Raw genomic sequence first — 22,910 nt, 5'->3', positions numbered from 1 at the left:
GAGCAAATCTAATAGCGTTAGCACATAGGGGGCAATGCGCTGTTTCGTAGGAGGAGCTTTCAGTGAGAGACGTCAGCGCCGACCACCTGCGCACAGACAGCGCTATGCGCAGGTCTGTAGAAGGTGCTTGCAGTGGGTGACGTCAGCGCAGACCAGCTGGGCGCATACAACATTTATTTTATTTTAAATAATTATTCATAGAATACGGCGGCACGAATGCGCGAGCCATAGCAGGTATGAGTTCACATATTACATACAATTTGAACAGTAGAAAAAATTGCACTGAAAAACAAATAGCGGCAGAATCAAATCCATCAACAAAACCGTCAAGTGATGGAAGGGTTACTACTTCGTTTGCTAACGAATTCTATTCTTGGATTGCCCGAGGGAAAAAGGAATACTTGAATACATCATGCTTATATCTGTATTGCATGATACCTTTTGAATGATTGAGTCTAGATGAACCCGTTGATGAAAAAGTGATATATCTCTCCCCGTCAACACTGAACAGCTTGTTAACGAGGGAGTTTGAAAAGCGAAATCTGTTTAGTCTAGCTCTGATCTCTAACGGTTGTATGCTAGTCTCTGCGAGTAAGCCTGACGCAGAAATATCATATCTAAAATTGTTAGTTATAAATCGCCAATCAAGTTTTTGGAAACATTCCAGTTCACTGAATCCCTCCGCGGTATGAGAATACCAGACTGCATTGGCATATTCCAGCATGGACGTTATGAGTGTATCGTATGCAGTTTTTGTTTTGTTTCCCTGCCAGCAAATTGTAAGCTACGTGTCAGTGTAAGAAGTTTACCCTTTGCCCTGCTAACAGCATCATATATATGCTGATTCCAGTTTAGTTTGCCTGGTATTGTTGCTCCGAGGTATTTGTACTGCTCGACATATTTGAATAATTATACATGAAAAGATTTTTTCCCAGGTTATTTTCATTTGTACTGTTTTATGTTTTAGTGAAGTTTACCTGCATTTGCCATTTATCTACCCATTGTTGAATTTTCGTCAAGGATTCATTAAGAGCCATCTGATCTTGACTTGATTTTACATCACAGTAAATAACACAATCATTGGGAAGCAACTTAACTGGTACTTTGATTTCTTTAATAATGACACTTATAAAAATTACGAACAAAAAAGGCCCAACAAGCGAGGCTTAAGGTACCCCGGACGTTACAGGCAGAAGGCCAGAAGACTCATCACAGAAATGTACTTATTGTGTTGTATTGGACAAGTGTGATGCTATCCAGTTTAATAACGGATCATTTTTGAAGACTGTAGAAAGTTTTAAAAAAAGTTTTGGGTGTGATACACGATCAAAAGCTTTCGATAGGTCAAGAATAATTATGTCTACCTGGCGCCTATTTTTAATTGTGTTCGCGAGCTCGTGTATTAATTCAGCAAGTTGGGTACTTGTTGATAATGATTTCCTAAAACCGTGGTGAGAAGGTATAATATTAGTGTGAGTTACGAGATATTGACTTATATGGGAATGTAATATATTCTCTAGAAGCTTACAACAGGTACTTGTTAAAGACACCGGTCCGTAGTCAGCGGGGTTGTTTCTGTCGCTAGACTGTGAATGGGGACAATTGTTTCAACTTTCCAATGGTGTAGTAATCCTCCGTGGTGAATAGATGTGTTAAAAAGAATGCAAATATATTGGGACATCCATTTTGCATAGTGCTTCAAAAACGCGTTATGTAAGGCGTCAGGACCAGGACACTTCTTAGGGTCTATATTATTTAACAAGTGCAAAATTCCTTGCTCTGAAATTGCTATTTCCTCAATACCAGGTGAAAGTTCGATGCCAGTATCTGGCATACATACCTTATCCGACGTAAATAGCGATTCAAAGAACTTGTTAAATTCATTCGAAGTTATACTTTTTAGTAAGGGTTTACTTTTAGTAAGCGAGACATACCTACAAAACTTCTGCGGAGCACTGAATAAAAATGAGCGCAATGTCGCGCTAAAAAAATCGTTTTTAACTCAACTACTATGTTTGTTTTTATAATTTGGTGTTCACGTGGGTTACTGTCTGGTCAGAAACACCCGCTTTGCGTTTTATTCATTCTCTTCCCTCGAGCGATTCTACGTTTCAACTGAAGTATGTCTCTATTGAACCATGGACTTCTAACATTCCTCTTTTTTTTTTTTTTTTTAAACGTCCCAAATCGCTCAACACACGTGTTCACAATGTTCAAAAAATATGACTACAATTGATTCACATCTACCCGACAATTACCAAAAAACCCTTCAATAGAAATTTCTAAATAGTCTAAGACGCCAACATCGTTTGATTTTTGTAATCTGGAACGCTAGACAGTTTTACATGGGACAAATCGCTTATCTTGAAAGGAATAATCACTCCAATCATTTTACGAGCAGAAATACCTTCATGAATGTTGCAAGTACAAGGAAGGTCACTGAGCTTATTGCTTAATATTCAAGGTCGATTAAAGATTGAGACCCACCTTGAGATCGTGTGAAACCCTCAACAACCTGGATTAAATTGCGGGAGAACGCTATGTTCAAAAGAGCTTCCCCATTCAAGCGATCCACATGGCCAAGTGATAAGTGGGAGGGGGATCGGTGGCCGAGTGGTCTAGCGCACACCAACCCGGAGCAGGTGGAACGAAAGCTCGCGCTGCAGAACCCAGGGATCCTGGGTTCGAGCCCCACCCCTGCCCGTTTCGATCTGGATGAGCATCGTACCGGCGTGCGGTCGTGTATCACTACCGCGTGATGCACGTTAAAAACCCCAGGGTAGCGGCTGTACCGCACTGGCTAAATTTCTCATCTACAGCTGGGAGACTCGTCGCCCCTGTGAGGCAGACCAAGTTCTAGGCTGTATAAACACACACACAACCCAATTTTTTTTTCTTGATAAGTGGGACCAGTTTATATTTGGTAAATTAAAGTCACCTGCTAACATGAAGTTTCCATCGTAGGTTACATAACTAGAAAGATTTTCAGCAAGATGTTTCATTACGTCTAACGGGGAGTTCGGTGGTGTATAAAATGCGCAAACAACAAACGGTACGCCATGCACTATTACTTTGCACACCAAAGACTCTGAAGTTGGCATATCGCACAATTGCCTACATATCACTTCATGACGAACAAATATCGAAGCTACACCTCCTTTAGATGGTCAATCTTTTCTTAAAACGTTATAATCAGGCAAGCATATTTCAGAATCCAGTATATTTAAATTTAACCGTGTTTCTGTAACTATCATCACATCAGGAGAATGCCCTAATAATATTTGCTCGATGTCTTAAACTTTATTCGCAACACTCTTGGCATTCATATTGATTACTTTTAGCTCACGAACACATTCACCGCGACGTCAGTTTTCCTGGCTCTCTTGCAGACAAGTAATCTTCACTCGGCACCTCCTCTTTCCATGTCCCAAGCATATATATCATTATTTACAACCAGCTTGTCGTACCGTAAAGATACGTTTTCCTCGGGTTTTCATGATTCCTTCACAGTCATCCACAATTGCTTCCTCATTGCCTGCACGTTTCTTAGAGTAATCATCCAACACCGATATGTTTGTTCCCTTAAGCTTTCTGGCGTTCTTCATAATTCATAGTTTTTAGGTGAAATCGTATAACCCCATATTGGCAGGACAAGATCTGCCGGATACTTTCCTTCCAAGTCTGTGGATGCGTTCTAAGCTTGCCGCCGTGAATCCTAATTTGTCTTCAAAAACATCTTTTGAAACAGAGTTTTTAAGAACCGCACAGTTTCCCCGTCATTTTCATAGGCGAGAGCATCTTGTGAAGATCTGAGAGGCTGCAGCCTCTCGTCGTATCCACAAGATTGTGCAGCTGCGGGGGTGTGGCGGGAGGCAAGATATGCCATGAGAGGTTAGAAGCAATGTACACACCTACACATTCATGGGAAGTCACAGAAAGCAAAGGAACGTTGCTAAGATAGTGAGAGAAAGCGAATGCGTTATTTATTTATTCATTCCCTCAGGGCCCGAAGGCATAATAAAGAGGAGTGGACGGGCACACCTAATTGCACACAAGTATAAACTTCTATTTTTTTACATTTTTCAGAGTCAGGGGTCATTTGACATTGTTTGCATCCAACAGATACCTCATTTAAATCAATTTAGAGAAACATAACTTCATACTCTTCAGTAATTTCTTCTTAAATTATGCAATCATCCCCAAATAAACTGAGGCTTCATTAAAAACGGAAATGTAAGTCGTTAAACTAAATTAGGAACAGCAAATAATCTAGGACGTAACCTTAAAGGAAACGAGACGTATCAAGACTCGCTAAAGAATTTGAATATCTCTACAAATTGAGAGCAGCTTGTTAGAAAGCACCTTGTCCAAGTTAGCATTTTAAAGTCAAGGGTGAGCTTGCTTATGGCAAAGTAGGTTGGTCGCGTCTGTCGTCTGAGCTAGATTCGATAGAGCGCTCTACACTCGCCGCCAGAGTTATTCAGAATCTTTTTTCCGCCTATCTTAGGTATTAGCCTTTATTGCGCTCTGCCATTCTCGGACCGGGAACAGAAGTTTGATCTGTCGACGTCCGTGATAGATTTGGAAAAATTTCGGCAACGTACGGATGTTGATCGAGCAGATTTTGTACCTGCAACGCGGTAAAATTATGGCTCTAAGGGTTTTTGTCGATCTGATACCGGCGTATAAAAGAATTAGCACGTGGGTAAATGCGTTTTCAGAAAGCGGAAAGATTGCCATTGTTCAAAATATTTTATAAACTTAGCGTGTTTTTGATAGTGAGCGCCATACGATAGCGGTCATGTGTACGACAGAAAGGGCAAATATCAAATTTTAATAAACCACTATCTTTTGGTAGAGTATCGTGCAAGAATTACTCACAAACAAATTGTAATTGCGTAAATCTCATTGCCGTTTGACACGAAGTAAACATTCCCTTGATTTTACAACATTCAGCTCCAAACACACTTTTACAAAAGGTCGGAATTCATGGAAACGCGCACAGTCCCGGTAAAGCAGTGTTGCTTCATTGGTTAGGCTTGACACCACCATGAGATTAAGGATCGCGTAAAGTGCGAAAAATAGAAATTCTTCTCACTCCATCTTTCCTGACAATCACAAGCGCATCAGGTCTTGTAGTGACCTTCGCACTATCAAATTCGGAAGAACTTTGTAGATCTAGATTTCATCGCCTCTCGCCGCACCCCACACAGCATTGCCACCGTTCTCGTTAATAAAACCACCTGACCATGTGACCGCACTCCGACGGCCAGATACGGAGTGCGGGAAAGTGCTATGAGAGGAAGGAGCTCCCTCGATATGAAGCAGGCGATCTCATCAGCGCACTCTTTCAACCACCGGATCTCGTGCGCTCTAGAAAAAGCGCTCGGGAGCGCGCAAAAGCATTACCCGAATTCACTTTACGTTTCAGTAGCAGAAAGTTGTGGGAAACCTCAATAACAGTTTCCTAGAAGCGTAGGCTGTTTCTTTTAGAGTATTATATGGGATCCCTACAAATATGTTTTATTACAACCCAGTGTCAAACTTTTCATTTGTAACAGATTACTTAATTCTCGTTTTCCTCATTGTTTTCTTCTGGAAAGCTAGGACATAAGCAAAACTAAATGCATTGCTTTTGTTGCAGAAAAAAAACAACAGTTTGCATGGTGACTAACACAATATATTACTTACACGCTGAACTGATTGCTCATAAGCATAAATTCAGGAACAAGAAGAAAATTACGATTATATGCTTGTTTCAAAATATGTTGCATGTCTCTAATTTACTAATCAATCGCCGCAACAAACTGCTAAACTAACTAGAAAAAAAAATTTGCATCGAAGGTCACAGCTTCTGGTTTTAGAGAGTGCCACGTCCTTATATAAGCTTTGGACTGTAGCTGTTTTTAGACGCCATTACTCACACTACTTAATTTTTTTTTTAAAAAGCAAGGCATTTATACCGAATGTGTAAAAAAGGCATCGTAAAAGTTTACATTTTAAGTAAGGTGGATTGTGTTCTTTTTCTTTTGTGGCTTTATTGTTATTTTCTGGTAGTAATTGAATCATTTTTTTCCCGGCAATTTACCAAACGTTGGGAGCAGGGACCTCGCCAAGCTGCGCTTTGCAGTTTTCTTCTGTTTCAAAACCTCTGTTGTTTACTATGGAAGTTAAATAAGTTTATGTAAATAAAAAAAAAGACTGAAATAAAAAAACACAGAAAAAACAGAAAACAACAAGAAATGCAGGCCTTTCGGGATTTGCGGTAAAGAAGTAAAAACAAATCGCGAGTGAAGGTCAGAGGTTGCGTCTGACAGGAGAGATTTTCGAAAGGGATGCTGGCAAGGTAGAAATGGGTTAGAGCCAAGAAAGTCCGCAATTCATGAAATACAAAATAGTCCCAAGAACCTTGCAGAGGCTGCTAATCAAACAAAACAAATCTACAAAGCGTCCGGCAAAAATAAAAACAAACAAACAAAAAACAGGAAAGTATTTACAGGGCTTTTGTTGCGCATTACGCAACGGACACGGGAACTGAACGCTCAGGGTCACGAGCAGGGCGCCCAGGCACCGCATTACCGAATACCATCAAACGAGCTTCCAGTCGCGCAGGTTCCGTTCCGACCTATTAAATGAACTTTCTAAAAACTGGCGAGAAGGATGGGATTTCACCGGGAAAATTAACTACGCATCATCGAAGGCTCATTCTATGCCCAAATGTAGATTTCAAAACGCTACAGAAAGTACAGCTTAAATTAAAAGCATACTTCCCATTAAAGAAACGCGGTTTTTCAATGGAATGCATACTTTTAAGGCTGTGTGGAATCAGGAAGATGTAGAGTTTGAAGCAATGCATTTTTGTGGAATGAAAGAAGTAACAAGTGAATCGACTTCATTTTGTAACAAAATCCAGTTTATCTTATGAAGAACAACGTATACAAGTTTGAAAGGGCAGTTCTCCACTCGCGCTGCGCTCTTCACTTTGTGTTAATGTAGACAGCAAGGTTGCAGTGCTGAAGTTTCGGCGTTCTCTCAAGGAGCAAAACGCAGAGCTGAGGTCGGGCACGAGTGCTGCGTTCGGCTGGGTCCTCACTGAACACGCATCGCTCGTCCCTTTGCACTGCGGTGGCCTCTTTTGGTGACGCAGGAAAGTCGGCACTAAGGACTACGTGTTGAGTTGGTCAAAATTTGCCTCTCCACTTGTGATATCCTTCCATACTCTTAAGGCTCTGCAAAACTCTGACGTTGAGCACAGGGAACGCAGCTTAGCGCACAATGCGCGCCTTTCATTGGCCGGCGAGTAGGAACTCGATATCTGCGGCCAATCGGTATCCGCGTGCTCTGCGCTACGCCGCGTTCGCTACGCTCAACTTCGAAGTAGAACGGAGCCTTTGTGCCAGGGTCCCGCTAGAGCGACAAACAGAAATAAACAACTGCGACAAGCCTCAAATCAGAGCCTTTCACGATTTGACAGGCTTTGTAGAATAAAGGAGGCTATGTTCAAATACGAGCATCGTGCGCGCGAGGGTATCTTTGCCAGGCTTGCAATAACTCGTGCTTACTTCACAAGCATCGAACAGCTAAACGCCTACCAAAGGTACCATCGCGAGCATGCTTCGTGTGTTTAAGCATAGCCTCGTTTATGCTCGCAAAGCCTGGCAGTTCGACGACGGAGCCATAGAGTGCGCGGTCGCAGATTTGGAGCGCGAGGATCTGGTAGCACAGAGTATTTCTGGGGGAACCTAAATGTCAGCGCACAGCTTTTGCAGGGGCGAGGACCCGAAACATTGTTTTCGAATCCTTTGAGAAAAAAAGCGGTAGCGCGAGGAACGCGAGGAGCACGAGCGGACATTCCATCGCTTAGGACAAGTCTGTTTCGGCGTCTCGCCGCAGCGGGGCGCCCGTCACGTGGCTCTCCTCCCGTCCGTTGTCTGCCACTCTACCTTTTCAATTTCGGTGGCCGCTTCTCTTGGCGATCTGCCAGGCTTTGTCAGTATAGAGGAGGCTATGGCTTGAGGCTCGTCGCTGTCGTTTGTTTCTGTTTGTCCCTCTAGCAGGAATCGGGGCATTGGGGGTAACGGTGCCACGCCGCGCACGCGCACCAAATCTGAGTTAGCTTCGGTGTAAGAGCGCAATCCTGCACTAACAAAGACATTGCGTGTCCTCGCCGCACATAGGGTGACGCGGCGAGTCTGGGCGAGGACTCCGGGCGGCTGAACACGGGTTGCTACCGGAACTTCGACCACGCGCTGGCCGGCGGCTGTGGCATGCGCACCCGGGGGGACTCGAACCCGGTGCTCGTGCCCCTGGCCGGACTGTCCGAAGGCCCTGCCGACGCCCCCCAACAGCAGCAGCAGCAGCACCCGCCGCCGCTCAACTCCCTCAGCGGGGTCGGCCACGCGGCATCGAGCGTCGCGGGTCCCGGATACGCATCGCCCGTGAGTGCACCCCTGGAATAAGGACTCGCTGCTTCTAGGGCTCCATTGAAGCTGATGTCAGCTGAACGCGTGACACAAAAGGGTAACGTGCAACGTCCCCGCTAAATGTAGGTGCAAAACTGAAATCGGTGTAGAATCGTAAACCAATTCAGTCACCCCGCTTCACTTGTTGGAGAAGCGAATCATACCAACTTCGTTCAAATTTGCCGTGAAAGTGTAGCACATAATTTCTCCATTAAATTTGGCGCGAATGTGTAGAACATAATTTCTCCACTACATTTGGTGTGAAAACTTTTATTGGATGTATAATTTTCATACTAAATTTAGCCTGAAACCCTGTATTAGCGTATAATTTCGCCACTCAATAGCATATTACGCACTCTGATTTATGTCCTAGAGCCACCCAAATTCACTCAGAACCACGTGGTAAGTGTGGTTGAATGAGTTCATCGAGGTATGATCTGCATCATCATCCCACGAGCTGCAGCCTGATCAACCGACGCTACAACGTGTCTCCAAACGTCTGTTGGTCGAAGAAAAAACAATCATATTTGTTGTCTATAAGCATCGCCTCGAAATTAGCGACATTTTTAAAACTTTCTTTTGAAGGCCGAGACCCGTGCTTGGGGCACGACATGCGGTTGAAGTCCAGAACTGCGCTCACCTGATACTCAATTCTTTGCGAGTCTGCTTTTAGTAGAGTCAAAGTTGACATGCGTTTGAACTTACGTAGTGTGCGCACTCTTATTATCCTAACATTTGACTTTTTGTGCAAATGTTCTTTGAATTTCATTTTCAATTTAAACGTTCTGTTTCGTGAAGACTCAGTTTAACATCGCAAAATAGGCTTCGCTCAAGTAGGGACTTGACGGTTTTCAGGAAACATTTTAAAGCACCCATGTATGCACACATAGCAGAAAATCGGTATTTATGAACGTTTAGCCTACCTAAGATTCATACATCGGTCTTTCACTTCGTACTAACTGTGTCTAAATCTCAGCTACAGTTTCCGGTACCTTATAATGGCGACAAGTAACTGTTCGTACTGGAGAAGAGGGCTCTAAATAGCGAATTCATTTCAGGACACTGTGGTTCAGATAATTTCTAACTTAAATGTCTCATCCCCAGTAAAATAAAGAGAGACCATCAGAATGCCTTTAGCATGATCTACCAGATACAACGCACCTTGTGTGATGCACCTTGGGATGACGTGACCGAATCCAACGGAGAGGCTGGGCACTGCCATCCAAAAAGCCAGTTTATAGAAAACTAACATTTAACGAATTGTATTTGGTCAGGCGCTATCTCTAGGGTTGACAAACATGGATTTTTAAATGTTTAAAACTGTGAGGTGAAGTTAAGAGTTCATTATTAAGTATGTTTGGTTTATTTTTTATTTTATTTCGTTCTATATGACATGCAAAACGCCGCTTGGCGATGGTGTTATTCTTCACTCAAATGAACTGAGGTAGGTTTCTGAGTCTCAACTGTAGCTCTTCCCATTTAAACTACCAATGTACATCAGGCACACATACTTATAAATTGTTCCTTAATTATTATTTATACAAAAAAAAAAGAAGACACATGCAAACCGAAATATTATACCTTAATGTAACTGTGACTTTATCTCTGAGAATTTTGAACTAGTACTTAGATACCCATAAGTCAGTATTAACTTTATTTGAGGAACATGTCTCAAGTAACTATTATAGTTCATCGTTTCGATGAGCTTTGCATGTCACTGGAACCAATATAAAATTTTCAACCTGAGCCTACTCGGGCTGCTCTGCTAAGCAAGCATGGCGGTTCCCATCTAGCCTCCCAGACTGGTTCCACATAGGTACGTCATGGACCCCAGTAGTATGTCCCCGTGAAACCTAGGGGCGTGTTATTGTATAAGCAGTTGTGCGTAACTATTGGAAATTACGTTCGGCCATATGGCGACTTATTAGAACGCCGTGACAGAAAAAAAAAAAATGTTGACTGCAATCACGGTTTCAAATAGCAGCATGTGACACGTAATAAATGCACTTCCTAATTGCTGAGACATGTTAGTTGCTCAAACTTCAGTAGCCTGTTGTCAACACCACTCATACTTGAGTAGCCGACTGTCGACACTTAAGAGAGAGTAGCGCCACTCATCGGTATGACAAAGATTTTCTATACTTGTTTTCTCGGATATGCATTTTTTTATATTCTAAAACCTTAAACGTATCTAGATAATAAAAGGCGTAACCTCAGATGTTCCAATTTCAATTTGTTAATTTGTGAATACATCTACCGCCTTGAAGTCAGTATTGCATGAAAAGAACATGCCAAAAGAAGCTTGTCCTGACCGAATGCAGGCAAAAACACATTTCGATCTAGCGTGCTCCATTTGGACCTTGCTCGAACAAAGAGCGATTCACACCAAGAGTCGGCAGTTACTACTTTTAATCGAAGGTCAGCTTTCTGATATATTTATTTATTTTTATTGGTACTTTTGCGGTGGGGGGTCCCTCAACAGCCTGCGGGCCTACAGTAAAATGGACATAGTTGTAACATTCTGTAGTAATACTTTCCTTTCATTAGAGAAGCAAAAAGACATTTCTCTCGGCCTTTTTCTTCGGCATGGCAGCAATTTTTATTGTATCTGTGTTTTAATTTTCGTGAAACTCGTTTTAACGTAAAATTGAGACAGTATAATGCAATAATGGTACCAGTTTACTTGTACCATTTTTAGATGTTTATTCCTGGACGTGCTGATTGAAGCAACACCCTTTCGTTTTGCTTATGATTCCAGATACTCCTTCCCAAACACTCTGAAGAGATATAATAATCTTGACCAGTACAAAAAAAAAATAAGGAAAAGGATTTGTAACCATTTCCGAGCTGCATTTTCGAACGAGTTCCACTATTGCATGTAGCCCCTCAGTTATTCGGGACCAAGTTGATGCAACGACTTTGCACACGTCCCACTTTTTCAGAAAATACTTCTGTTTTCGTGTCCCATATTATAATCAAAATTTGGAGAACTCGAGAGCTCAAAACGAGAAATTATATATAGCTGTAGACTTTTTGCGAAACCGGCAGCGCACTCAACTGCGCCGAAAGGATTGTGGGAACATCCTGTAGAGAAACGGCTGTAGCACGTGACTGAGGAAACGCAGACGAGGGGACGGAAAAAGCCGAGCGACTGCGTTACCTTCTCTCGCTCTCCTCGGTGTCACGTGGAAGACGCTGCGGCAGCAAGGAGGATTATACAGGGCTCTCCCAGAATTCCTTGCGCGCTCCGCGTGGCCTCTGGATATTTTATTAGGAGTTATAGAAATAGGGGTTTCAGCGAGCGCAAGGTGTCGGAGCGTACTTTCCACGCGGCAGTGTTCATGGAAACGGATAATCTTTCAGATCTATGCTCTCTCGCTCGGGTCTTCATTTACGCTGCTGGTTACTTGCAGTTGCAAGACTTCTAGTCTTGCACCACCTAAGTTCACGTTTCCGCTTGCGAACAGTAGACGCAAATATGTCGGCGACTCACCGGTGTGTCTGACACGTGAACAGACAGAAATATGGGCGCAGCACCCTTTCCATGGGACACTGAACTCCGAGGAAGCGTGCAATGCTTGTGACTGCGAAAAACGAGCCACTAATTCGACGCCCATGGAACGCAGTCTGCGTTGTCTGTGACCGCGAAAAACGTGCAACTAAGGAGAGGTGGCTGGTACTCGGCAGCCCCTCCCTGCCCCCTTTGGGGTCACGTGCCAGGCATGGCCGGAAGCCTGGAGAGGTGGAGGTGGGGGGGGGGGGGGGAAGTAAGGGGGGAGTTGGAAATTATCGCTCCGTCTGCTCGGCGCAACGCCGCACTTTCTGCCGGCTCTTCGGCCGCTTCTACTCCTTTCGGCGCCAGGAATGCTTTCACATTCACAACTCGTAAGAAGTGCTTAGGTGTCTTTTTTTTTCATAACTGCCTGGATCAAAAACGTACGTCACAATATGAGCTTCTGCCGGCCAAAAATGTTCACCAAAATATTTACGTCGACATACTTTGTATTAGGAGCGATTCCGAAACACACTCGTATTTTCGGGTCGACGTCTCAAAAGAGAAGCGTGTTTCTGAATCGCTCTTAGCTCAAAATGAAACTCGATGTAAATCCGCTAAGTACATTTTTGAGGAAAGCTTATTCTTGATATTATCCAGGCTCTTGAAGTTATTTTAGAGCCAGTTCAGTGTCCCATTAATAATCGTACATTTCTCTGACGCGTGGTTCAAAGGGGCGGATACCTACAACATGTCTTGACCAACTGCCCTGGCAGGATCACTCAGCTAGAATTTAGCACCAATTGTCTCGACACGCGCACTTGTGAGGCAGGTGAAAAGTGAAGACGTCTAAGGCCCAATCTGCAAGATGGTGCTTGTGAGACTGTGATACGTGTATATTTAACCGCAGCACAATTATTATCGTATTGTTCGCATGTACACAGTATTCACATGTATACATACGCTGCAAATAGTGCGGGTGCCTTGGTTCTGGTTGACTTTCAATATCTAGAGGCCTCCAGAACGAAGAACTTAGAAACAGCATGACACCCTGTGGGGTGAGCTTACAACGACAACTGACCTTTACGCTGAATGCGCCGGGATCACTTTTTGCTCCTAGGTTTCACCCGCCGGCGAGTCCTAGGCTGGTTACGTATCAGATGACCCTTATGGCTGATACATGTTCCACGGCTACATATGCTCTATTATTCCTCCTTCACGTACTTGTGCACAACCAAAATTACTTCATCGTGTGAATAACTAATTATTCGCACGATAGAGCACCCCACCAAAGATGTAAACCGAATAGAAACCTTTAGGTCACGACAGTTCTCCGAACCCAATTATAACTCCAAGGAATAAATTAAAAAAAGTACTTTATATCTCGCAACTGTTTTGACAGTATTCGCCTAATTGCTTGGCCATGTCGGTGACATGTTGAGAGTGCAAGACAAGCTACACCCACAAAGCTCTGCACTATTTCCACTTTAGTAGAGGGAACGCTGGAGAGGAGTTCAGCCTCCTCTTCGCCCGCTTGTCCTGCACTTGAACCTATCACCGACTATAGTCTTTTTTCGAAGAAGTAGGCCAAACAGGAGGACTCTTTGTTTATTGTTTATTTTATCGAGTTTGATATTTTTTGTGGCCTACTTCAGCACTTCGAAGATCATCGCCTGACAACCAAAATTTTGCTTTAGGCAGAAAAAAAAGCACTCTTGAACATTTACTAACGACACTGCCTTGCTTGTTTATCTGAATTCCATGTTTTTGGCAAAGTGGAGTGGAAACCGTGCCGAAGCCTAGCAAACCTGAGCGGGCCCAAAAGCATTTCCTTCCCCGAGATGCGCTTGGTCGTTTTTATTCTCGTCCAAAATAGCCGCTCACCCTGGAGGCCGTAACCACTGTTTGAACTCGGTAGCAGTTGGGGCTTACCACCCGGCCTGTCCAAGCAAAATCCGTCGCTAGAAACGCTGGCAAAGATGTTGTTGCACTTTCGGCGCCATTAAACAAACAATTGGGGGGTTTCTACAAAGGGAACGTTTGTCGCCGATCAAACAGAAAGGCCAGATGGCGCCGCCAGCGGGTACCTTCATAAAAAAACCGGCTCCCCAAAATGAAAACAAACAAGCATTCTTTTCGAGACACAAGTTTAGTTCGGTGTCGTGTCAAGCAGACTCGAGCAAGCGAGAGTGAAGCCGCATTTCGCTGGCGCTGTCGTCCAAGGAATCGACACCACATTTTAGTGCGGGTTAAAGGGCGTTTTTATTGTACATTTGTTTTTGCTCTAAACGTTAAAAAATGTGTATTAAAAATACACGCACCCACACACCCAAAAGAAAAAGCAGGTCTTTATCAAAGAAAACATAAAAACGTAAAAGCTTTCCGCCGTTTTTTTTTTTTTTTTGGGGGGGGGGGGGTTTATAATGCTGCTAAAACGTCTTAGGGCTGAGTGTCACCTGGCTCCACCAGGATATTCGATTAGAACGATTATTTGTCGCATTGTGAATGATTTATATATGTCGCTTTTATTCTTGTAATCAAGGACGTGAAATGTCGTCGACGTTCTCACACCTTCTTTTCATCTAGTATTAAGTCCTTTGTGTTCCCAATGTCTGCTATAACTCCTAGAAGAAATTTGCAGTATCCTCGAATAATATTAGTAATCATGATTAAAAAAACTGTCTTTATATTTATAGTTAATCATATTGTTAGAATCCATATTTCACATCGTTCTGCAACTTTTGTTAAACAGGCTCGTTGTTTGAATTTAAATTCTAGTGGTCGAGATAAGACACCAAAGATTTAGAGCTTACCGTTCTTTTTTTTTTTTTTATAGACGTCAAAAAGTTAGCAAGCTTTACTTTTTCCACATGATGAATAGAAATTTTGTGGCATCTCGAGGTCGAGCGTACTGGAATAGGTCGCGACAACTATTTCGTTTACGAACTAAATTCAGTGCTACGAAACGACCGTGAATTGTTTGAAATGTCAATATTAGGTAATAGATTTTACTGATTTCGTCAAGTAATAATCTATTTAAGAAGTCATTGTACACTTCAATTTTATCTTTAATTTTACAGGATACCGAAATGTGCGACTGGGCGTGAGTTCTTATGGCGGAGGTATTTTACACCGTTCACTGGGTCTCTTCGGCTGCGTTTCAGTCTGGTTCTCAGTGGCGAGACACGCCACTAAGATGTTATTATATTGACATGTTATTGCTCTCTAGCCAATTGTGCAGTACCCATTTTCACGAGACTCTCGGACGTTAATCGTCCGAGAGTCTCGTGTAGCTCCCAGGATATGGACGATCTTTCGATAATTAGCGAGCCATACTTTCAGATATCGAATGATTTAAATTCACACCATACATGCTGAACATTAAAAACAGATACAGAAAAACACTGAAGTTTAGCTGAGTTGGTGACTACAGTATGAACACGTAGAACTAAAGAACATATTTTTTTATTTTTCGCAATGACTTCTTACAAAAATAGCGACCACATAATTGTACCGCATCTAACTACGATCAACTTCGGAACACTAGCTATATCATTCTTTTCTTGCAAGTGCTGTTTTCACCTGTAAAGGATGTTTGGTCCTGCTGAAAAAGTAAAGGAGTCGCATTCGCACCATGCAGGAGACGATATTTCATTTCATTTATCCCAGGAGCATCCGAAGGAGGCATTACAGAAGGAGGGTTCAGACGAATAGCTAATGCATTCATGTCTCGCTAATATGAATACCTCCCGTTATAGAGGAAATTTTCAGCACTAATCTTTTGCCATGCAGTTTTGCCCCGTTATTATAAAAACTGGCAGTCCGGACTATAGACAGCTATTTTGGGGACGAATCGGGTTTTCGTCTCGTAATCCTGGACCCCAGTACTCCAGTTTTAAAAACAAAGAGGTCCAACAATTTTCTGGGAGATATCAGTGAACCCAAGAGGTCCCGTGTGCAGCCGGATGTTCCTTGCGAATCTTGCAATAAAAAAATAAAAAAAATTCACACGAAAGATGTTTTGGTTTTGACTTTTAGGTAGAGTGGGTCATTACCGCTTGCAGTCTATTATTGCTCAAAAGCGTGTGTGACAAACAACCGAGAGCGAATAAGAATTAACCCTAAAGCAGCTAGGCGACCTCGCTGTAGACCTCGTCACTGTTTGGGAAACAGGAAAGAAGCTTCAGGAATTTCGGTGAGGGCTATGGGGGAACCAAGCGACGTCCGGGACACGGGTTCCAGATAAAATGGTCCCGAATAAAATACTTCCGGGAAAAAAGGCCCCGAAAAAAATTGTTCCAAGCTCAAACACGGACGAAATTGTCTCAAGAAAATTTCGAGACGTGGTTCGCTTGGTCTTCGGGGGTTGGTTGAGTGCTAACACTGTCTGCAAATTGGTCAACGATAAATAAAAATAAAAAAAATGTTTTGCTGAATGAGGATGGCTAGTTGGGCTAGTTGGTTTTGCATCATGGTGTAATACGCCAAAACAACAGGGACAGACAAAACGAAGGTAGAACTAGACAGGACGCGGCGTAACTTTCAACTGAATTGTTTATTTAGAAGACAGAATTTAGGAAAAATATAATATAAAAGCAGGCACACGTGGCAGAACAACAGATAAGGTCCAAAAACACACACCCCTCAAATGCCAGTGTCATTGGTTCTTCAAATAGTAGAATTCTTTATCAGTCAATGACAAAGAGGGAGCGCTTATGCAAGTATTGTCGTGGTGGGACCTAATCAGGAAGTTTTGCTGAATACTTGAGACATCAAACGCTAACCATTTTAAAGTTTACATATTCGATTCAGAACACATTACATGCCACTAGCCTAGACAAGAGGAAGGAAAAAAACATACTGTAGAAATATTATAGAAGTGCGTACATAAAAAATGTGTCTATAATATTTGATATAATCAACGCAAGAAAAAAACGTCTTCCATAACACGCCATCACAATATATATACATAATGGGAGTGAGGAAAGATTAACAAGTGCAGCCGTAGTAATATTTTGAACGAAGAGGGGAGAGAGTGATTAATGAATTTATTGCAATAAAGTTAGGGGAAGGGAAAGGTAAAGAGAGCTGGCTAAAAATTGGGGCCAGGAGCGGGCTCCCATGCTTGGCCCAATTTTTCTCTCTCTCTCTCTCTCTCTCTATATATATGACCTTTTGTGTTTCGACAGTGTAAGGCCGGTCTGCTTTTGAGGCTCGGCGGCACTCTTTCACGCTGTAGAGAAATTTTGGCAGTGCAGTACCGCTGCTAACTTGGGGTCTTTAAAGGGACACTGGCCATCCCCAAAAGCGAATTCTTGTTTTTTGCCAGGCGATTCAATAGGGTGTCAGAAGGCTACCCAATCAATATTCTGCTAGAGTCACGTATCGTTTTAATAAAGCCAAGAAACACAACTGCTCGAAATCGAAACCGAAACACGAGCACAGAGTAATGGCGTGACATGTCCACCAGAGGGGAGGGAGAAATATAGAGGAGAGAGTTACCGGAAGTCACGTGGCTTCATCCGACTGCGTTTTTTTTTCTCCGCGTCTCCGGTTGTGCGAAGCAGAATACAGTTTTAACGTTGTAATGCTCAATGCGCATGAGGGGGGGGGGGGGGGGGGAAGGGGCCTGGGCTCCTCGTTCGCAGTAATGCAGCCAGTCGGCTGTAGATCAGAAAGTTTGCTGCCAATTTCCTGCTGTAAAGGCACACCCCAGGCTCGAAGTCGGGCACCACCACGCATTGGTCATATTCTCACCTAGAAAAGAAATTGTACGCATGCACAGTCAACACCAAGTACGCATTTCGTGCTTGACGTTTGTGAGTGTTTCAAGCTCTTACCAATTCGTGCTCGTAAGACAAGCGACGTCTTCTGCCAGAAGGGGCGACGACTCTCCGAGGTCTTTGTGGGGATCAGCTTGGTGGTCGGGCGTATCTTACGGAATAAATACTAATTGTTTTAATCGGTAAAACATTTCTCTTTCAAAGCTAGACAAATTCGCGGGTACCACGAACAACAGTTCTGAAGTAGATGTACCATACCCGTCGTCCGCCGCCATCGCTTAGTCTTCTTCGTCCAGCCGTCGAGCCCGTGACGCCCGAGCTGCTCCCGCGATCCGACGTCATGTTGAGAATTACGCAGTGCACGTGCTTCCGACAATCTGCAAGTTTTTAAGGGCGAAGCTCCTTAGGGTCTAGCCTTGTCCGTCCGTCCGTCCGGCCGGCCGGCCGGCGTCCGTGCTCACATAAAAAGAAAAAAAAAATGTTTGCGCAGTCGACAGTAGTCGAACCTGTGCGGAGAGACCCCAATGAATTTCTAGTCCAGCGCCTTAACCGCTCGGCCACGACTGCGGGACGAGTAGGGGGCTCTGAGATGTGGTAGTAACTCAAGAGCTGGGGATGTCATGGATGAAACGTTGTATGTAGCCGCTCAACGTCTCTACAGGAGAGGGCGCTGCGGTCAAATGCTGAAATGCGTATATAACCACGTTCCATACCACACATTTTCTTTATGACATGGACCGTAGACTTAAGCGGTGGAGATGCGTTCCCACGGCTTCCAGCGGATCCAAGCTGATCCGCTAGAAGAACCACTGGCTCTGCATTTCACCGACCATAAAGCATTAATAATGAAGTCGAAACGCAACCCGGAACTCAGCACTACCTATGAGCAATAAAAAAAAAATCAGCACCATCAGCACTACCTATGAACAATAAAATCAGTATCATCAGCACCACCAGAGCTTCGCCCCAATCAACATCATGCACCACGTGGAGATGCGGTCATTTTTTAGAGCGCAGCTCTTAGGCGCCCGTTTCCGGGTTGAGCGGCGTCGCCGTCGGCGTAACCGCGCGTTGCATTATGGAACGCTTGCCATAATGACGTCACACGTGACGTCACGAGGGTCACGAGTGGCGTCACCCTCGTGACGTCACACGGGCATACCCTCTCCACTCCTTCCCTCCTCCTCCTCAAGAGCTGCCCTCTAATTCGGCATTACAGAGAATTGTAAACGTCTTTCATTTTTTTTAATCAACATATTTGCAGCTTTTAGAAGCCACAAAAATGGTTTTCATATTTTTAAAATTTTTCATACTGGGTGTGTGCCTTCGATGACCCACAACTTTGATTATACTTGGTGGTTGTGTCTTCACCCGCGCGTGACCATGGAAAAGAAACTGAGCGCGAGTCAAACCGTCCAGTTTTCTATTGGCGGTTTTCGGGAGGAAAAGAAAAACTGCATTTTGAGACGCAAATTGTGTTTTTGGGCAGTTCGGCCCTTATATGTCATGTACAAATAAGAACCTTGGCAAGCATAAATACCCTGTCAGTGTCTCTTTATCCTGCAACACTCAGTAGCGATACACGACTGCACGTACGCCATCACAAATATACGCCATCACGTACGCCATTACAAATATACGCCATCACGTACGCCATCACAAAATTAGCTTGTGCTAATTTGAGACTATAACAAATACTGCTGTATTTTCGTAATTTTCTTCCTGCGCAAACATTACGTTTTACCGAAGTCCCAGTGCAGCCGACGCTACCAGCTAATAGGACCAATCAAGTGTTGAAAATTAAAACGTACTAATGGCGTTCTTGGACTTTTTTGTGCAAGCTATTACCGGCTAGTCCGATCAATCGCAGAGTGCATCGCGACCTTGCGCGTTTAGTGTGCGCGCGTGTATTTGCGTAGCGACTTCCAAGCTCCAGCTTAGTACAGCGCTCTGACCTATGCAAAACGGAGTCATAGATGCAAGTGAGCGATAATGGAACTTAAATTAACTTTTGGACTTTTCCAGTTATTTCCTAAAACCTTAAATACAATAAAATATTCAATACACGCGTGTTCAGCGTAGCAGTTCACTAAAACTTGTAAGAGCGCCCGAAATGTCAAGAAATCACTTGGGACTATATTGTTAGGGTTTACACATGGGACCATTATCTGCGGGACCATTTTGTCCGGGACCATTTTGCCCGGGACAATTTTGTCTCGCACTCCTGGGACACACAAAAGACGGTCTGAGTATGAGCGGAGTTCTTCGTTCCCCTCATCTAGAGCCGCTTGGGTTGGAGTAGAGGGGAAACGGAACTCCCCTCTACGTTTCTTATGCGTGTGTTTTGACCCTGATTCGTTACTATGGACGAATCACGCTATGGACGATTTTTCTGGAGAACGAAATAAACAATACATGACTGTATAGTATACAGGGTCAACAACGCCTGGTTCAACAACTTTAAATAAAAAATTAAAAAAAATATCCCTTTCAAAATGACGTTACTGACTCCGGCAAATATTAAGTTACAAGTGTAATGTAACAATTAAATTATTGATCTAAATTCACAAATTAACTTGAGACATATTTGCCCTAGCTGGCATATTCCAGAAAAAAAAAGAGATTGGTGTATGGCAATCGCCTTCATTCCGTCTGATTGCTCATCCGATTGGATCGCCGCATAGAAAGAGGACTGCGGCTAACAAAACAATGTGGAGTTTACAAAAAACAATACATTGCAGTGGAGAAATCACCGGGATACATTCATGACAGTGAAACCGGTTTAGCTCCCTTAAATTGTTCGAAAAGTTATTGTGAAGAAAACGCCTGACTACAACAACATCACCATTTCTGAGCCTATGACTCATGCGCGCAAACCGCCACAGCTTAAGTGCACTGAGGCTTTATGTCATGTTATATTCCTCTGACTACAGACCATTCTCAAGACGAAAACCCTCGCATTGAACTCACAGCCTCGACGGAAACTGTTTCGTGCAGTATCCCCCAATATTTTGAGAAATTTGATAGAGAGATATATTGCAAAATACTCACCACAGACGTTTGCAAGTAACGCTTCCGGGCACCACCATCTTGCTGTTGGCGTCTGTAGAGAGTTAGATAGTCAAACCTTGCCAAAGTTACTACATCAGCTCAGTTGTGAAACTCTCATGGAGAGGTTCTTCCCCTCAAGCTATCTGAAAAGCCAGCTATAGGTTGCGTTTCAAAACTGAGTATTCCATAGAGTATGTTGATGCGTCGTCTCTACTCTGTGCTTTAAAAGCAGTGAACTCCTTAGAGTTCGCTATAGTTGCCCCGTAGCAGCCGTCCCCGAAACGATGGCGCGTCGAACGACAGGAGGCGGGCCTTGGAGGAGACGGGAGTGGGAACGGACGCTGCTCGTGGGAGCAGCGTTCGTCGACAGCTCCCTAACTGAGTCGACCTATACTTCGTTTCACCTAACTTCTGGATGCAGCCGAGGCTACAAGCTGATGGGAACAATCGAACAGTATCAAAAGCGCAAGTCACTGGGTTTCCCGTATTCATGATTGGTTGAGCGATGACACCAGCTCGTAGCGTCGACGGCGTTCCGACTTCAAGCGAAACGAAGCAGAGAACGGCGCGCCTTGGTAAAGCGTGCTCACGATTGCCAGACAAAGCATTTTCCATACACGGTGGCTAGACTAGCTCTAAACGCGTGGCTGCTTGCTAAATATCTTCCACTGGGAACGTGAACTCCCGTAATCAAAGTGTTCTCTCGTCAACGCCGAACAATCGAGCCCAGTGTATTTTCGGCTCCCGAAGTGACTACACGTCACCGCGCCACTTCAAGCCTTGGAGATTCGATGCCCGCAACAACTCCGGTGACCAGCCCCAACCGGCGCGCTGGTGGTGTTTTATTTATGGCGAAATGAGGGATTCAAATGCACGGTTTTTTTCAGAGCAGCGGTAACCTTCGTGATCTTTTTTAGAGGAAGGGAACAGTGAGCTTCAAGAGCGGCCAAAGAGCAAACACCTTATATAGTAGAATAAGGAGATAATAAAGTGATATAATTGTAAATTAATACATCGCAGGACACACGTTTAGTGACAGAACAAAGCAAAATCAGTCTGTAGCTAAATAACTACACATTCGGTGAATATGGGGTCGGTGAAGTTAGCACCTTCCCCAACAACGTGCAAGCCAGTCTTTACGAAACTACATGCCAGAAGCCGAATAGACATTGCGTGACCTATGTGGCTACGACAAAACCTTGGCTATGAGGCTGGCGCTTTTTTTAAAGTTATGAAAACATAAAACTGGTGATCATGAGGATCGCGGCTCGGAAGCATATGTAAGGTAATAAATGCCATGACCTAAAGGTCGTAAACAAGAAGTCAAAATTGTTTCCCCTGCATTCTTGCCCCAGAATCAGATCCACTTGTGCATCTGACTAAAAACTAAAGTTGCGTGAGATGTGTATTATGAACCTGGCACGACCAGCGGTTGTTTCGCATAAACTTCGCCTTTTTGCAGAAACTAAACAAATAAATGCACGCAACATATAAGGCAGGCTGGAGCGCGCCACGTGGTGTCGCGGTTTCCTTGAGGCTTGACATGTCTCTGGTTAAAGGATCTATAGAATACCGCAGGGAAGGCCACTTGTCCTGGAGAGCTTTATTGCGGAAAAATAATAAGAAAAGATTTATGGATGGGGTCAGTCGGTGCCGTGAGCTGCCGCTGGCAAAGGGTAAGTGTTAATCTAGGGCAAGAGTTGTTCTATCAAGCGAGTTTCTTTTCTTTTTTGCTCCTGTGTTCCACGACCCTAGAAAGGACGTGCTGCGTCGTGCTTGACGCTTGTGCAAATTCCTTGCTTCGGTTCCGATGGCGAGGACCTCCCGTGTCCTACACAAGGAGGGGTCCAGGAGGAACTCGGAGCGCGGGGGGGGGGGGGGGGGGGGGGGGGCGAGGGGTGTGTGCGGGGGAAGCCCGAAGTAGGGAGGAAGGAGCGGCGGTGGGAGCGTGGCCGGGGGCGGCTCAGCAGGGCGCGCTTGCCTTGCAGGTGGGACGAGCGCGTAGCGCCCCGCACTAGAGCCTCCAAGAGCGATCCCCGCGTGGATCAGGCCTTCGTCCCGCCCGTGCCGTGGCGGCGGCTCCCAGCGCAAGACGGCCAAGGTATCGTATCGGGGGAGGCG

The 22,910-nt window shown here is 44.1% G+C and overlaps 1 protein-coding gene across 1 annotated transcript in view; it reads left to right on the top strand.

The window, feature by feature from the left end:
- The window catches only part of LOC8023973 (potassium voltage-gated channel protein Shab), a 38,360-nt gene that overhangs the window by 3,688 nt on the left and 11,762 nt on the right, over positions 1-22,910 (top strand). The window contains 2 exon segments of the mRNA XM_042286607.1: positions 8,178-8,300; positions 8,361-8,390. Of these exon segments, the coding sequence (XP_042142541.1) occupies positions 8,178-8,300; positions 8,361-8,390 (153 nt within the window).

This window comes from Ixodes scapularis, unplaced genomic scaffold, assembly GCF_016920785.2.
Source record: "Ixodes scapularis isolate PalLabHiFi unplaced genomic scaffold, ASM1692078v2 PGA_scaffold8__174_contigs__length_109621045, whole genome shotgun sequence".
Classification (NCBI taxonomy): Eukaryota; Metazoa; Arthropoda; class Arachnida; order Ixodida; family Ixodidae; genus Ixodes; species Ixodes scapularis.
Note: the sequence above shows the minus strand (reverse complement) of the source record. Positions and strands in the feature narration are given on the sequence as shown.